The sequence below is a fragment of the Calonectris borealis genome, chromosome 5 (genome assembly GCF_964195595.1).
Source record: "Calonectris borealis chromosome 5, bCalBor7.hap1.2, whole genome shotgun sequence".
Taxonomy (NCBI): Eukaryota; Metazoa; Chordata; class Aves; order Procellariiformes; family Procellariidae; genus Calonectris; species Calonectris borealis.
This window is the reverse complement of record NC_134316.1, coordinates 19,305,747-19,325,023: the sequence shown is the minus strand read 5'-3', so window position 1 is coordinate 19,325,023 and position 19,277 is coordinate 19,305,747. Positions and strand designations below refer to the sequence as shown.

At 35.9% G+C, this 19,277-nt stretch overlaps 1 protein-coding gene across 14 annotated transcripts in view; it reads right to left on the bottom strand.

The window, feature by feature from the left end:
* Positions 1-19,277, bottom strand: part of TTC7B (tetratricopeptide repeat domain 7B) — a 149,613-nt gene that overhangs the window by 49,816 nt on the left and 80,520 nt on the right. For all 14 annotated transcript variants that reach the window (XM_075151276.1, XM_075151288.1, XM_075151274.1 and 11 more), the window contains 3 exons: positions 18,993-19,153; positions 5,407-5,523; positions 1,233-1,330 (listed from right to left, as the gene is read on the bottom strand). In XM_075151276.1, coding sequence (XP_075007377.1) covers positions 1,233-1,330; positions 5,407-5,523; positions 18,993-19,153 — 376 coding nt within the window. The remainder of the gene's footprint in view (positions 1-1,232; positions 1,331-5,406; positions 5,524-18,992; positions 19,154-19,277) is intronic.

The following is a 19,277-nucleotide window of genomic DNA, read 5'->3' as shown; positions in this document are numbered from 1 at the left end:
GTTACACATTTTAATTATACGAATACAAGAAAATTCCACATTGGGGCAGCAAGTTAAATTATGCCATATTCAGACCATATCATATTGCAATTCTTTGAAATCAGGTGACCTGATCTTTGTAATCAAAACTGCTTGCCACTATAGCAAGCACAGAACACTTTCTATTTACTTACATGATTTCAAAATTGAGTGAACATTCGATCCAACTTTAACTTTCAGAAGTTAAATATCTAAATTGGGTTTTTCTCTACTGCACAATTCTGATATTAAACAAGAGATACATTACACATTTCAATGTATCTTAATTTATGGATCAGGGTATTCTAATTCATAGGCTGGCAAACTTTCCCATAAGCTGTTTGTGTCAAAGTGTGATAAAGCAGAAATTAACATCTGAAAGATGCCAGGAAAAGCATGCTACAGTTTTGGGATAAAACCCAGGAAACACAAAACTCTCAATATTTAGAATGTAAGTAACATGCTGTAAAGGTTTTTGGAACTAGCATCATCATGGTAATTCCTTCTGCAATTTTCACAGAGTGCATGGCTCACCTGCTTTTTGGTTATATGACTTTTAAGGCATATCAATTTGCATTGTGATAAAGGAATATATGAAAACAGGCAAATTACATATTGTAAATATTTACTGACATGTAACAATCCTAGCTTTTATGTAGTGCACCTGTGCACCACAATTTTTAATATGTATATCAAGATATCACAATATATTATTTGTAATAAATAAATTTTGCTTATAATGTCAAAACTATGTCTATAGTAAGCCAACCCACCAATGTAATTATATTTTAATATATTAGACATTTTAATGAATTTAATTAGCAACAATGTCTTCAGTTTTTTTGAGATTAAAAGCTTTCTGAAATTTTTCTGATTTACCTTTTAAAAAGAAAATATGTGCAAATACCAAATGGACAGAAAAGCATAGGACTTTGGCAAAAAGGCTAGTTCAGCATACTAATTTTTAGCCCTTGCATGAGAAAATACCACTAAGCTCAGCAAGATCCGTTCTATAGATATTTTAATTTACGGAGAACATGGTCAGCAAGTACTTCATAAATAAAAAAGTCTTATATTGCACAATGTCTATTTCCACTTATATGACAACAATGAAAACATGATTTCATTTTGCAAAATAAAACAAAAAAACTAATGCAAAATCTAGCTATGGACAGACCATTTTACCTATTTTATTGTTCAAATGCAGTTCTTACCTGTTTCAGGATCACTGAAATCTGGTAATGTAATTGTATTAAGCTGTCTTCTATCAGCAATAGCTCTGTCTAACAGGCTGCTCCCACGTCCGGAATCACTGTAATGAAGTATAGAAATTGTAAGCTATTAAAATATAAAATTATATACTGACATACAAGTTGCATGCTGCCCTCCTCCCACAAAGGTTCTTGCTATGAACAAATTTAGTACCAAGCACCACTAACCACTCACAGTGCATTAAGCCAGCTGTATTAGAACAGAAGCTGAGCACAACTAAATCCATATTTACTTCAGCAATTCTGTTTTCATAACTAATACAACCACGAAGGGCATACAGGCTTTTGATGTGATTCATAGCTAACAGCTTTACAGAAAGGATTTATTGTACCTTAAACTTTTATATAATAGGAGGTACAGCTCTCACAGTAAGCCGAGATGGCAGATGTAAGTTTGAAAATTCACACTTTTCCCAGACTGAAGAGAAACACTAAACTCAGGACATCTAATTTTAGGTAAAGATGTTCCTATTGCGCTATTAGGATCCAATTCAACATTTTGAACACTTCCAACACCTCAGGAGCCTAAGCGGTAGCAGTGATTTTCACTGATTGCTCCTGTGGACAAATGCACTTAATTTCTATTTTAGTCGTAATTCAGTATCTGTCCCTCAGGCTTCTTATTGATATACTTACTGGAAAACTAATTGCTCCTAGAACTACTATTAAAGATTCAGCAGAAGAACAGGGACTGAAGAACTAAGTGCTCCTTCTCCTTAAGACGAGGGGAGTATTGAGACACATTGACAGAAAAGTGTGAGGAAGCACACTTCCTTCTTTAACATTCTATGGTTAATACAGTAATTTAATTTTTAGGATTGTAAGTCTGGTACTATTCAGTATCAATTAATACTTTTTTAAAAACCTCATTTAAAAAAAAAGCACCCCACAAACTTAAAAATAATTAAGCTTTAAAGCAATTGGGCTGTTAGCCCAACTTAGCAGAGTGTAAATGTTTGTCTGATTCTCACTAAAGAGACAAAAACTCCACAAAATTCCTAGCTTAAAGTAAAGCCTGAGAGACTTTAATCTAAACGGCAAGACTGGAATTCAGTACATCTTTCCATTTGCCTTAATTTTAAAATCCCCTCCTTCCAAATTTGAACTGAGAGAAGAGCAAGAAGTGTTTCAGCAACTCTTTACAGTTGCACACTTCAAAAATCAGTGAAATTGTTATTAACTTTAGTAACAGTAAAGCTGTTACTAAAATGGTATAAATAAAATTTCGCATTACCCTAACATTATTGCATGAATTATTTCCTTACAAAATGATGCCATTATAGAAATCCACAGGAAACAGAAGGGAACTTTCTGGGACACACACTCTCAGCTATAGTTGTTACATCAGTTGGTGCATATTTTCTGGTAACCGCTGTATTAATTACTTCCTCAATCCACAAGCAATAACATGCCAAAGGAGAGCCAGGCTTAGCATAAGTATCTTCTAAGCACAGCACTGGCATTGTGGTTTGTTCTGTTTTCCTAATGCAAACTAAGAACTGCAAAAGAATTGAACTATTTTCTAATAAACTTGAAGCAGCAGGCTGAAGGTAAACATTTAAACCTTCCAAGCCTTGCACCACAAAATAAATTTTAAATTCATATTAACCATCTCATGAGGAAAATGTTTGTATGCCAATTAAAGACAAAAGAAAATTGTTCTAAATCAGCTGAACAAAGGCAAGGCACAGTGTTGCATTTAGCCCTTACTTTGTGTGGTATATCTAGTTATACATAATTTATTTTCATTATTAAAAGATTATTGAGGACACTGAACCCAACTTTACTCCATAAAAACTGATTAATTGCAGGAAGAAATATTTAACATGAAACACAGCTTATCAAAAAAGTGAGTTCTTATCTCATTGGGAAAATGATACATCAAAATTAGTTTTCAGTCTAAATCAGAATAGAAAAAGATGTTTCAAATAAGCATAAAGGATATTTAAATCTTTGAAAAACAACATTCTAAAAAAGGTTTCACATGATTAAAAGACCTTTATTATTGGCTGAAAGGACTATTAAAATAAAGCTTCAGTTATTTCCAGTGGGAAACACAATTTTCAAACAGTGCTTTTCAACAAAATGAAGTGTGTGTTAAAATTACAGAGGTTGAAAAATTTAAGTTTTCACAACAATCCTGCATCATCATTCTTCACCACATCTGGAGTGCAGTTGGGTGAATAGAACTTCCCAGTCACATTTAATGTCTGAGTGATAATTGTTATCCCAGTCAGACAGATCTAGATCCCTGTGATACAATATGAAGGTATTCAGCCCTTAAATTTCACACGGACCGTCCAAAGAAAGGTTACAGCTTGGTATCCATATTCACTGTTTGATATAACTCTGAATGTGTGATTTGTGAAACCTGTCTCCTTCTATCATGACACTTATCCACAGCTCCTGTCCATTCCATTCCTAATTTGATTTTAATTTGTTACCATAAACCAGAACTTCAAGAAAAGCTTTAAATGTCAAGATAAAAAAGCAGTAAAAACTATCAGATGCAAAGTAGTCCTCGCTGATTTTTCCACAGAGATGTTCTTGAGGGAGAACAGTGACATGAGAGTTAGCAAACATTGCTGTTTGAAGCTGACACAGCCAAGAATAAGTTTTCACAGTCACTACTGATGTCTGAAGGAAGCCACACTTAACGTGTATTTAACATGGCACAGTAGCTTTTAGCACAACAACAACAACAACAACAAAGTAATGACAAGCCATGATTAGAGGCCTGATCTGTGTAGAGGATGTAACATCAGAGCTGGAAGGTGAAAAGTTGTGCTGGAGTACATGCAAAGCCCCGCTGAAATCAAGCTTACATAGAAATTGTAACTATAACGCACAGCACAGCATTCTGACAATAAACTCTTAAACCACCCTCCCCACACACAAAACCAGCCAACTAAAATAAACCACCACCCACTAAGTTAGAAGAGAAATTCTCTCCCAGGTCCCTGCTGCTAGTTCAGTGACTTCAAGCTGAAAATAATTCAGCTCAAACCTTTCTGGTTGGTGACGTACTTGCTTTCTATAATCCCCGAGTCCTGCTCCTGCTCCACAGGAGCGCAGTATCAGATGCTCTGCTCCCAATGCACTGTGACTGGCGCGGGTCCCTTCCCAGGCTTTTCCTGCCACACCCTCCAAACTTCCCTGCTCTGAACTGCTCACTAGTTCGCTAGGGAGAGAAGCAATTTTCCCTCTTTGGCCATTAGACCAACTCTCTCAATCTTCTTAAAGAGATGCATGTGTTTACATAACTGAGATCAAACAAAGTAAGAGCAAAAACTGAACAGAAAATGTTCATCATACTGCTACACAGGTATCCGATGCCACCTGGTACAAAGCTCTTCTGCTGCAGCATCTGTTCTCCAGAAACTGTCAACCTTTCAAACAACCAGATAGCAGGAAATTCTGCTTGTCCTCTTCTCTGGGTACTTGATAAACGTGTTGAATAGTACCAGCATGGATTTCTGCAAAGTGGCCTTCCCGTTTATTTCACAATTTATCTAAATATATATGGCAAAGGACCTTCACAGAAGCATTTTGGAAACCCAGATAGGACTATATCAACTTATCCAAATACTTGCTAATGCATTCGAAGGACTTACATAGGTTTATAGGCAAGACTTCCCTTTAAAAAAAGCCATGCTATTTATCCATGTGACCTCTGATGTTTCTGTAGTCTTAATTAACATCTAGTCCTCCTTCATTTTATTTAGTGAAAGTCCTTGAACTAAATTTCCACTACAGCAATTCTCCAACTAGCCAATATAAAAGGCTCTATAACCCAGATCAGGGAAAAAATCAAGACAATACCAGAACATTGAGCCCCATCAAGGAGAATAGCAGAGTTACCCAGTCTCTGTAATCAGTCCTCATCACTGCAGAGTTTAGTAGCTTTGGCATACCTTTCTTCACAGAACTCTGGGTAGTTTCTGCATGTCCATCAACTGGTACCTTTGCACTTCAGTCTCTAGATTCCCAGAGGATTAGTTTGTTCAGACGAAATACCAGACCAAGTAAAAGCAGGACTGCTCACCTAATATTGCCCTGAAAGGCTATTGAGCAAGGTATCGAGCAGCCTAGAATGCTTAGAACCCAAGCATCTTACCTGGGGTTAGTGAGATTGTAGCAGGATTTCCAAATCTGGAGCATGTGTTTACAGGTGAGGAGTGCTTCATCTGGGCCTCTGCACAGGGACTCCAATTTGACTTTTGTAAACAGTAATCTAGCGAAAAGGGAAAGAAAATTAAAAGAGAAAGAAAAGAGATTCCAATTCAGGAAAACATTTTTAAAGATAGCCAACATCATACCAAACTGGAGAAAACATAACTTCAAAGACAGTGTTAATTTAAATAATTGTTTCATGAAGTAATTACAATATAGTCAAATACCTAACATCATCAAAGTAACAGTTCTTTTTACAAGATGGCCTTTTCAACTGGACAGAAACAATAGCTGACAGGATTTAAAAAATTTTTTTTAAAAGTTAAGCAAGACAATATAGCTTAGTGAAATTAGCAGGACCACTAAAAACAGTACTGCATACGTTGAAGAGAAAAGAGGCGTCTTCACTAAAGAAAATCTTTACTGCTTTTATGAGAAAGGAAAGTATTTTCCATTAACTGGCTCAGATAATAGTTATCTAACATATAACTCACAAAAGAAAACAACTCAGTACTGATGAAAGTTACTTCCCTATAATATCAACTTCTATTATAGGAAACGGAAGAGGTTATACTGAAAAAGATACCATTAGACCAGATAGATTCACGGGAGGTAGTCAGCATTGGTAAGGTCAACAAGAAAATGTAGCTCCACTCTACGTTATGTTGCCATCAGCAGGCACTAAAATTGATATTTGACTTGAATTTTGAACATTTACAAGTTCAAAACCTGAAGAAAGCACATCATGCATCAAATATGCAGCAAACTATTCATAATGGAAGCAAACATGTTTGCCGGAATTCACTATAAATTAATTCTGATTTCAAAGTCGATGTTTCTAATCGCAGCAAGACAAATAAAGTGCATAGTCTCATAAGATGATGCCTGCATATTGCTATTACATTCCATGTATTGGTAGAAGGTTCTCCACAGAGATTAGCTTAGACACCTTCCTGGATAATTAAAGAATATAGATGCAATGTGACAATAAAGGAGCTAGTCAATTGGTACGCACATTTACAGGAGTCTCAGCATCTGGGAACAGGTAATACACTGGAAAAACACTAATATAAAGCAATTTTTAGAAAATTGCAAGATTAAAGAGCACGAAGCAGGAGTAGAGGATGCATATAAAACTGTTAGCCTACTTTCTGTTTTTAAATCCAGGTGTACTTCGGCATTTTATTTCAGTGCAAACTTAATCATCCTAAGTGAAAAATTTATATGATTGGTCATACGGTTTGCGTGGGAAGACTGAGAAGGGTGTAGAGAGTGGGCATGTGTGAAAGCTCAGAACTTTCTTATCCCAAATACAAACTTTGAGGCTGCTAATAGTAACTGCAAATTGCCAGAGGGTTTTCTCAAGAATAAGAAATGACATCAAGTGCCTCAGCAAGTTACAGTAGCTAAAGCTTTAGTGTTGCACTGAACATCCTTTACAGAAACTACCCAGCATGTAAGTCTAAAAATGAATCACACTACCTTATATGTACAATGTGTGTGTTGGCGGGACTGAGGAGGAAACAAAAGGCAGGTCCCTGAGTTACTTTGAGACAACGAGCGCCTGTGGATAAGCAAGATAAATAAGGCCATAGGGAGTCTCACCTGATGTCTTGTAGGAATGCAAAACAGAGTAATCAGTTACACTAGTTTAGCTTTCTTCCTATCAGTAAATCAGATTTGAGTATACAGGGAATTATATAGATAATTTAAAGTCATATTTCATTTGGCAGAGTGGTCCTTTCTAGGTATTCCAGACTATATCACTGGAAGAAAAAATGTCCAGGTCTGTCCATCATTTTACTCAAGAGAGAAGGAAAAATGACAAATAACATCCTCCTCCTCTGACACTACTACATCTATTCTACCCTTAACATGCACATACACCCCACAAAAATAACAAGACCTAGGCATCAAAACCCAAACCCAAAATCACAGGAATCTACCTCATACAATCCTTTCCTGTTTCTCTGTACGTAAAAAGAACAGAGCACTTTTTACAGTTTGAAGAGCCTATGGAGGTTCAATTTTTTAAGATTTGTGATCATAAAGCACTTTACAAAAGTTATGGAACATAATAAATTCAAAAGCACTGAATTTACAAGTAATTCTAGAAAGAAGATAATCGTAATATATACCTTATTATGTACAGTTTACAGATAGACTGCATTTACATTAACAGCCTTCAAGCATTTAAGACTTTCAGGAATTCTGTAGCAGAGAGAAGGCACAGGATCAGTAAATCACTAAGATTCAGTATGCAAGAGCTAAAAGAAAAATTGAGCAGGAGATAGAAAGGGAGGGGATTTGATTATTAAGAAATTACTTAAAACGTGTACAAAATAGCAGGAGTCTGTGCAACAAAAATGTAAGAACCTGGACTACTAGTGCAGGACTCAAGGGCAAGATAGCAGAAGACAAATATACGTGTAAGAATTATTGCAACACATCAGAGTTTGATGCTTTTGGATGCACTTGGTATACACATGCCACATCATCCCTGTTTCTTATGCATTACAGCAATCATGGGGACTGGATGGTTGCATGTTTCCCAAAATACAAACAATAAACAAAGTATGATGGAAAAATATTCATAATTCTAATAAAGAAAGGATACACAATTGTATCTAATGGGGGAAAAAGGCACACTGGTGTGGTATTATCCACACTAAACCAAAAATAATCTTTTGAATACAAAAGGTTGCATTTATCAAGCCACACAGAGCAGTTTCCCTGGGTCCAAGAAATATTTTGACTATAAATCACAAAATAACTAAGACACTTCAGAAAACTGAGATGGGATGTTAATAACAGAATGAAAACCTGCCAACTAAACGTTTACTTAACAAATGGGGGAAGGAAGGGGAGAAAGAGGAAGGAGGCAACGGGCAGGAGGAACACCATGTGACAAACAGGTCTCCCAAATTAACTTAATTCTTCCAAATTCCTCTGAAATATGGCTGGAGGTATGAGTTCATAACAAGATAAACAAGCAGCTCAGGGACAAGTATTACCAGGAAGATTTTAGAAACCATGAGGCAGATCATCTGAAAAAGGATTTTCTGAAAAGTCAGCTTCAAGCATCTGTGGAAACAACTCTTCTGGAATACAGCCTGCATTACTGACACAGAGAATTTTAAACTTCACAGGGACATTTTCACACCAGTTTTTAATACACTATTAAGAATGGTGAAGAAGGGATAAAAACTGCCAAGAAATAGGATGACGAAAATCAAGCTGTATATTTTATGTTGTGTCAGTTTGTAAGAGTCAGAGGTTTAAATTACTGGCACACGGTATGGAAAAAAACATGACAGAGTAACCACAGCATGGTGGGACAGCACTCATGACTAAGAATGAAAGTACTGAGGAATAGGCAATATTCAAAATAGAAATGAAGAGTAGAACAATGTGTGTCAGCGACATGTCAAACTGGAATAACTATAACAGATAACAAGAACAGAAATCTGTTCAGGTCAAATCCTTTGGGGTAGGATTAGACTAATGGGGCATTTGTTCCAGCATCAGTGTTTGATATGGATGCAGATCTTTAACGTTAGACAAAAATAAAGCGAATTGTATCACTTTAGGAGACTAATTACCCAGACACAAAATGGAGAACAAATCAAACTCTTAAGTAGAAGGGCTTAGTTATTCTTGGAGCTAATAGCTGATAAATTTATGAAATAGCTACTGAAGCAGCAAATGACTCCATTACTTCAAGACTGTTCTCACTAACTAATAAGGACATTATAAAACAGCAGCTCGTAACCTGATCCATATTATTACTGGATTTTTATTTAAATAAAGAATGAAAAATCCCAAATGGGTTTATAACTAGGTCTTTGAATTTCAGCAGCATACACCCAAATAATTTGATAGCGAAGGTTAGCAAAGACATCCGAGATACAGCAGAAGCCTGGCATTTAATACAAAGATGCTTAAACGTTTAAGGATCCATGTCTCAAGTTGAAGGGGTAAAATCCGATGTTTGACAAGCCAATCATTGATAGCATTGCGCAAGTAAGACATCATAAACACACAGAAATCCCATCAAGAATAGCAGGGAACAGAGAGGGGAGTGAAGAGAAAGAAAAATCAGCACAGAAAGCTGCATCTTAGGTATATAGTAAAAAGTAAAGCTAAACTATACCTGAACAGGTTATTATACAAAAAAATTACAGTCTTTAAAGGCTTTTTTGTACCTAAGTAGGGAAAAAAAATGTATATATTAAACAGGGACAACAGGATGAAGATTAAGGATACTCAGGAATGAACCCCCAACCTCCACTATAATCCTTATCTATGTTGTCTCATTTATGAAAACAATCACAAATGGAAAATAGGAACACTTTAAAAATTATTAAAGTTAACGCAGTCAAAAATAATCCATTTCTCAGAATTATAGAAACAGTGACACATAAGATTATCCTTTCTAACGTAAAACTTTAAAGAAAATATCACTTCTGTAATGATTGGGGAACAGCAACTATATTGCCAATGTTTTGTACAAGAGGGAAGGCACAGATGAATATATACAATCTTAATAACATGCAAAAATTTAGACAAAAATAGCATACAAAAATGAAAGGAGTATTAAATAACATTGTTAATGGAAAAACGGGTTATAGTTCAAGTTTAATAAAGAGATTGTACCAAACAACCTGTGTAACAGTTATTCCAAACCAGAGCTGCCTAACAGCCAGGTTCTTCAAGGCGAGACAGCTGTGAAGAGGGCAGATGCAATTCTGGAACGTACTCGTTGGAACAGAAAGAGAAAGAGACAGTGCCATTGTACAATACCCTGGTGATACCACATCTGGAATGTTATACATAATTCTCATTATAACAGTTAAAAACACACACACAAGAAATTTCAAATTGGAGTAGCTGCAGAGAAAGGCTGCGAGAGTGATCAGCTGACTGGAGACTGCAGAGTATGAAAAATACTTCATTTAGTCAGTCTAGCAAAACAAAGTGAAGAAGAGGTACAAATTCTATCTATAAATACAGATGAGACAAGCACCATGAAGGGAAAAGAACAATTTATCTAGGGGATAATGGTTCCACAAAAATGAGTGTATATATATATAAAAAGGCCATACAGACTATTAAAACATTAAGGGTGGAAATTAGGTCTCAAGACTATAAATGAAATTGTAGAAAAGACTGCTTCCTCACAGTTTGTTTTGGATAGGCTGCAGAAGAGGTGGAGCAAATAACCCAGCTGTTCTTAAAATACAGCTGGTAAGTTCATGAAAACTATTACAGGTAGGACAACTGTAATAATGGAGCCTTGTGACTTCCGAGGTTCTTGCTAGTGCTCTATTTACTAATCAGTACAAACTAATCTATTAAATCGTGATCTGAAGCTTTCCTTACCAGCCAGCCAGTGTAATTTGTAGCATAGTTAAGAACATGTGAATCTCCAAAATAAAGTCGCTGTCTTAATTATGCCTCCTTCTTCTCAGCCAGCCTGTTTCACTTTTTGAAATAAAATACCCAGATGCTACAACCACCAATTGCCTTCCACAGCAACACTCTTAAAATGTCAGGAGATCAAGAGGAGTTAATTTATCCAATACCAGCTTAAGTTATTAAGGATATTTCTATTCTATAGAATGAAGCTCTGCGGGAAAGCAGTACGCAGAATGCATAAAATTAAGTTTGAACAAATATTATTCAATATTGATGATTTGAAAGAATCTAAATCTATTCACCTTTCCTAAATAAAGTGTTAGCAAGTCACTTCTTGCACTCAACAATTACATATATAGGAAAAACTTCCGATGACTGTTACAGGAATCATAAAAGAAATGAGACAGTAGGAGGAAGCCAAACCTTAGCAAATTCAGTTTTTCTTAGTCAGTACATACTATCAGCAAGTGCCCTTCTGACAGTCTTGTAATTACTCATAAATAAATAGTTTAGAAGAAAAAGGTTAAAATTAAAAGAAAATCCTGGAGTTCCCAGCGTTTACTTCGTTCACAGTCCAGAATTTGACAAGTTTTCTATCTGCAAGATTGTAGCTTCTTTTAAAAGGAGGAGGTAGGGCTGACTGCTTTAAGACCCTTCACTTGGGAATTCCACTTGAATCCAACAGGACTGTAATTTATGTGTAATACACTCTCCTAATGAAAAGAGCCTTATATAACAGCACAGTAGGAAGCTTTCCAAACAATTTGTTCAGCAGCATAGCTTAATAGCTCTCAAGCTGGATTTCCTTTTAAAAACCCAGCATATAGCTATAGGAACAAATACAGCCTTTACACTAACGTGGAAATGCCTCACAGAAATAACCGACTAAGAAGCAAATAAAAATGCCAGCAAACAGGTAGTTGAATATAAGCCCCCAACGAAGCAATTACGCTCAAAATAATTAACACAATCTTTTCCAACAGACACGATGCAGGTGCTTCTCTGTATAAACGAAATATTTTGTGCAGTTCTTGTTTACATGTGATGAAAACTGGCCACAGTTCAACAGTGCAACAGATAACTGAAAGGCTAGAGAACATGCCCTACTGTCAGCAAGAAAGGTGATGTTCTTATCAGAAAGGACATTTGGAGGTGACCTGATTACAGAAGTTACCATCAGAGTATGAAGTCACCAGTATTACAGAGTGCTAGTAAAGAATGATATAAAAATCAATGGCTGGAAACAAATAAGGGATCAATTCAAATTAAGAACAAAAATACAGTTTTAATGAAGAGTACAACTAAAACACTGAAACAAGCTACCACACGGTTTCTGCAGTTTTTGACGTGTTCATATCAAGATGGGATGTCCTCTGGAAGGTATGCTTTAGCTAAATTAATTATTTATAGAATTATTAATAGAAAAACTATATCTATATTAATAGAAAAACTAAAGCAAATTTTGCAACTTCTGATATATAGAAGGTCAGGGGTTTTAAACTTCTGGTATATAGAAGGTCAGGATCCTCTTGGCTTCAAACTCTATTAATTTGAGCATCCAGTTTTGACAGATGTCCCTTTAACGCTCGCTGTAGAAAGCTTACAGCTTCACATTAGTCAACTCCAAAACATCTGCATGATCATAAAAATGCAAAATGACACAATTGCAAAAATGAACCTCTCCATTCAGGAAGAATGACAACATGAAACTAGATAGACTATGAAATACGTATAGTTTTATAAAGGATTTACTTACACATTCAGTGATTTTAGGCGCATCATTTCTATCACCATGATAATCAAAGTACAGAAAGAAATTCATAGAGGTGTCTGCTGCAATTGCAAAGTGAACCCCTGCACAGTCAGTCTACTCCATTTTGAGTATTCAAGGAAAGTTTTATTATCAGGAAAGATATAAATATAAATCGTTCATTTCAAAACATGAAAAATCATAATTTGTAAGTACCTTGAAATAACTTTTTGCATGATTGAACAAATTAATCTTATTTCCTGGTGACTTCTTTTGAATTTCTGTGACATTGCTACCCAATCAATTTCTCTCGCCTTAGCCTGAAGCCAGTTTCCTCTTTCCCAATCAATCACATCTGTTTCTCATATTTATTCAAAGTGTCAACAGTCAGGAATGAGTCTCAATTATCCAAGCTGCATTTGCAAGCTAACAAGACACAATTAATGAGAAGAGGTTACCGAACACAACTATCAGCAATGTTTACTTAGGTATTTTTTTCAGCTGCTTCTATCAATCCAGTTCCTCCAGGAAATCCAATTGACTGAATCACTGGATGCCCAACACCAGCAACAGGAGGTCAAACAACCAAATCTAGTTTTTGTAAAAACTCCAGAAAATCATTTAACTTAATTAAAAAAGTCTCCTAAACTGTTTCTCAATCACCAAACACACCCAAAAGGTGTGAAACCTCTTCCAAGTGATTCAGGAAGAGTGACAGATTTCTGTAGTGCCAATATTAATCATAAGGGTAATCTCCTCCAACTTTGGCTGCACAGATTCCCAGTAGTGGGAAGCCCATATACATATAGAAACATAGATGAAGTAAAAATAGGCAGTTCAGATTGCTGTTTGAAGCCTGACTCTCAAACAAGCGAGAGATGTAATAAAAACAGTCCTCAAGCCCCAAAATAACACAATTTTGTAGAAACCATGAATAGGTATCCTTGGTGTGCATTGGATGGCCTCCACCACACCCTTTGAAATATTATTCCCCATATATTTGTTCACAAAGCAGTAGCATTGCTTCTTCACAAGGAAAAGCAGCAGTCAATTCTGTGACTTTTGGTGGAGTTTATGTATACTGTATTCCATCTTATGAACTCAATGTCCTTAAGAAAATGTAAATCTGTTAACTATAATGAAGATAGTTTCTGACTAAAGCCAGAACAAATCAGTTACACTTGAAAACTTTTTGTTTTCCTGCCTTGAACACCCTGCGGCAGCCAAGTGGTTTGTTCCCAAACCCAAACTGGGACTCTTTCAATCAAGTTTCAAAGAAGAATCTACAACCTAGCAAATATAATTCAGGGATAAGACCCTGAGGCCAATGACCAACTTGTTATATAAAGTAATATCTACCTATCAACAATGTCTTTTTTAAGACATTGGATCATTTTGTAAAAGCACATAACAACCACCGAAGGAAAAAAAAAAAAGAACAAGCCCTGCATGAAAAGAAAAAACACAAGCAACTGATACTGTCTTTCGTGACTTACAGAAAAATCACTCCTGAGAACAAATTCATTTCACTCCCAAGATAGACAGGACCAAAATGGAATGGATATGAAAAAGCATGTTGTCAAATGTTGATAAGAATGTATACACCAACCTGAAAGACATGATTTTGACAAGACTAGTAGATCACTACTTCTTGTCCAACCATATATTACTGCCCTTTCCTCAAATAATTCCCAGTGCCCTATTTATCAAGGAAAAAAAAAAGTGCAAGTTTAACCAACACCACACACTGTAGTGCAACTATGACCAACCTCAGGAAAACAGAATAGTATAGTCTATTCCCTTTAATTGATAAATACACCCCTGTCCCACAAAACATGAGTGTATGTATCATCATACACTGCATGCACCAACCAGCTCTTCTGTTATGCCCCCCCAGACAACTCCCAGAAGAGAACAAGTTTGTTAATCAATGAACTGAGAGGGATGTTAAAAGGCTCTATGATTCTGGGAAATTTAATGTAGCTCAAAAGAGCCCTTGAGGGTCAGGAAGAAAAAGATTTAATAGTTTTCAGAGGAGTGACATATTGGCCTGATGCTTCTGTGAAATGTGCTTGGAAGAAAAAAAATTTCCATCACACTTCAACAAATGTAAATGTTTAAACTGTGAACTTAGTCTTCAGTTGTCTTCAAACCTGTTACCATATGTCTTTCCTTTTTGAGTGTACTTAACATTAAAATAACATGCTTGCACTCCTCAAATAACCCATCTGCTGTTCCCTACTTTTGCTACTTTAAAAGCTTGTCAGCTGCTATGCAGTTCAATTTTCGGCATAAAATTAGCAATTAATATTATTTATTTTGCCTAATTAGACTAATTTCAGGCACTGTACTCGTCTTTAAGTGCCCCAACACTTGAAATAACGAGAGAACCCCAAACAACTAGGATTAAGAAAACAGTATCACAAGTATTTCATCAAGAAACCTTCCTCTGTCTCCTGATTCTCTGAGAATCTACTTTTGACTAATCATGAAGTAGAAGCAGATAGAAGCGTTGTTTCAAGATTTCATATCATTCAAAAGACCACTATGATATAGATTCTTCGTAACAAGCAGATAAAAAGACAGGAAAGAATCATGGAAAGGAGTTTGTAAATAAGGCTCCTCAGGTAATCGCACATATGACTGTACTATATATATTGCACAAGATATACAAGCCCAACATGAACCAATGCAACACAACCACCATTACCTTGCATCACCTTGAATACACCTTCAGACTCTAATGCACACCTCTGGGACTGCTTATACTTCCAGGGTAGGCAATCATTGGATTAAAATAAATAAAATTCAAGGAAAACCCAAGCAGCTAAGACCTCAAGCCTCCCTCATAGTTAAGTATTCTAGTAATTTAGGATGTACCGTGGCTCCTTCCTGCCTACTCTCTTTGCATTCAGGGCAGCATGTCCCTGCTTCTTTTTCAAGAGGAGAAAGGGATCATCTCACCCAGTCTCCCACATAGTTTGATGGTTAGGACTCTGAGCTGCTGTTAAGCTGGAGAAGAACTGAACTTCACATTTCTACTACAGGGACAACTTGTCTAATGAAAGGTGGGGGAGAAACAGTGTAACTTTAGATTAATTCAAAAGCAGTAGGATTTGACTGAGATTAACTATTCAGATTTTTTGGTGCTGGCACCTTACTCCCACCCATCTCACCAGAGCAGGGTATTCATAATCTTTTCAGTAATCTTAATCTGTTCAGTAATCTTTTGTCTAGAGATCTTTTTGTCCCTGGATCAAAGCACTCAGATTTCAGGAGTCTTCAGAGGTTAGCTAGCATTTAAAAGTACATTAATTGTACTGCTCTGAAAAACACAGGTAACTTGTCTATAAGTAGAGTGGTTACAACCTAGTATTTTAAGCTTACAAAAAGTTTGAAATGATAGTGCTATAGATATTCAGCAAATATCTTGCATTTTGATTATTTCTGGAAAACATTAATACATACCTATTTCACTTTTAGAGGTTTCTTAGATTTTCACCAATAGTTTTTCCTATACCCCTTAAAGTCTCAGAGCAGATTGCATATTTATGCTGCCAATATAACGAACAAAGGAAGAACAATCAACTCTTTATTAAAAAAAAAGCTATACCTTGCTGCTAACAGCATAATGTGATGTTTGCTCACTCCTTCCACTCCTTTAGATAATGATGGGACAGAAGTCTCTGGCTCCGAGGAATTTCTTTCTACTTACTGACCTGCAGGTGCACGGGGCAAAATCACTATCTGATTGGCCATGTGTGTTGAGCAACTTTCTAGCTTTATAGTGCAGGAAGGTTAATGCTAATTTAAGATACGAAGGTATGCTTGCTATATGCCTCAAATATTGAACATGAATTCTAGAAACGCATCAGATTTTCAAAGTTTAAAAACTGACAGGCAACATATTTACTAATTGACTACAACAGAAGAATGCTGGAAAGTATCCACTTCTCAGCATGACTCACAGTGTATTCTATGACTTCCTTGCAACCTCTGGCATTTTACAAAGATGTAGTATTATAAGCCAATAAAATACCATAGGTGAATAATCAAATGTTTCAGTATATCTAAAAATTAGCAAGCCTTAGAGGAACACAAGAGGATCTCTTCCCAGTCTGCTAGTAAGTATGGTTAGATTGTACTGTTTACAGAAGTTGCAGAATAATAGAATCAACAATACACTAAGCATTTGTGTTTTATATTTTATATATATATGCACATATACGTTGTCAACCATTTCAAGAGCACCAGACATAGCGCGCACAAACACATTGTAAACTTGAGGTTTTGCTGATAAATCCTTGCAAAAACAACCCAGTTACATGAAGGAATCAATCCAAATTTATATTATTGACCAGATGTGTCTGGCTGGCTGTCAGTATCAATTGCAGAGAGCACACAAGGAATCTCAATCATATTCTTGACTTCTCTGAGAACCAGAAGTAACCTGACTAAAAACAAGACTCTAAAAGCAAGCACTAAAAAAAGGACTCTAAAAGACTGTCTAGATACACATATAGCTGTGTCTCACCTTGGATTCTTCAGCAATTGTTGCCACCTCTGATGGCGATTCCTACTGCCAAGATATTCCTCCCAAATTCCCTGATCTGTACCAGTAGGTTGTACCTTAGTATACTGTATCACCAGGTGTTTGTATTATACAACAGGACTAACAATTTAGAACCACCATTATGACCCATATGACTAATATACATACATACATTAACAGAAAGATCAGTACTTTTTAAAACAAACAACTCAGGCAACATGTTTAACCACAAGATGCAATTATAAACAAGTTCGGAAAAGCCATGAACCATATTTGAAAAACCCATAAATAGCTTTTGAATGCTCACAAGAGTAATTTTAAACATTTTACTGAATGATCCTTTGTTCTCTTATTATAATAGGGAGAACTGCAGTTTCAGAAGTACTTCTAGACTATTAATATCCTGAGAGATACAGCAGCTGCTTTGTCATTTACATTGCCACTAAGTGGCAGAAGATGAACCAAAACCAGACAGAAGATGACAGATCATGGTGCTTTGAACATATTTGTTTTTAACAATAATAGGGTATAAAATGAGTTAGCTGATACTTCAATTGCTTCTCAAACCATGACTTACTGACAGGCCCCTCAGATCTGAGGAAAGCACAAACAGGTTTGGGAGAGGAACTGCTAGATAGTTCTGAAATCATGAAGCATGTGTGGAAGCCCCTAATAAGAACAGAGACGAGTTATACATGTGTGGATAAACCAGGAAGCGAGAAACAGCAAAAGGCCACAAAAGCAGTTGCACAGAACTGGCTGCGAGCCACAGAAGTTCTGAGGAGAAGTGATATCAACAGAGGTCCTAGTCAGATTTATGAGGAAAAGGCAACAGTACCTCATATAGACAGCCAACAAGAGGCACAAAATGTCAAGGAACAGGAAGGAAAGACATTATAATTCCTATTTTCAAAGTAATAATTCTTAAAGAAATCATATTTTTCTGGTATGTTGATATAGTAACAACTGATGATACAGGCCAGTCATTTAAAAGTTAAGGTTGAGATACTTTAAAAAATTGTCTAAATATGCATTTAGGATATTTGTAATATTATGGATTACAAACTTGGTGACTGTTGGTAAAGCACTGGAACGGAACGTTGGAAGTTAATGGAAGCCATCCCCTAGATATTTCGCTGTGAAGCGTTTCATTAGATTTTTATAATAAAATTAAAAAAAAAAAACCACAACCTTACAAAAGTACAAAATCCAAATGTATTTTAAGTTATACTTAACATGAACAACAAACACAAAGAATTATTTCTTTCTTAAACAACAAGAGAACATCTACCAAATGTGCTTCTTCCCTGTTCACTTGTTTAGTTATCCATCAGCCAACTTCAGATGACTGGTTAATATACAGGCAAAAGAGGAGATTCTCTGTTATGATGTATTTTACAGAATAGATTCCATACAAGATGCATAAAGTTATATGTAGGATGGGATAAATCTATCCTAGGTAATGGTAAAGTCCTGTTTACCCTTCTTAGAATACTGCATAAAAACAGAAGACAGAAAAAAATACTCTAAAGCATGCAAAAGGGGGAAAATTATCTAAACAAAAAATCTGTAGAAAAAGACAAAATAAGATCAACTGTCCAGCTCTAGCCTCCCTTCCAAAACCAAATCCTTAATTACTATTTAACAAGCCTTTAATAAAAAGCAGACTTGCATTAAATGGGCAGGAACACTCTTGGAAAAAAACCCAGACCAATCTTCAAATCCACCCCCTCTTGAAATAAATGAGATGAGAATCTAAGAAAAATAAATATGAGAGAAAGCGTAGAAAGCAAACATGACGTTCACTCACATAAAATTTTCTGGATATTCACTCAAGGCCATATCAATGATATTCAAAGCATCATGATAGTGTTTCTGGGCTGATAGCAAGAGTGCAAGGAGATGAAGAGAGTTGGCATCATCTCCTTGTAGTTGCAGAGCCTGACGAACATAACCCAAAGCTTCTGGTATCTGATTAAAAAAAAAAAAAGGACAGAAAAAGAAAGTACCACTATTAGAAGTATTGCCTATTACTTGATTGCATGTCCATAAAATTTTCAAAATATTCACCTGGATACCATGAAGAATTCTATAG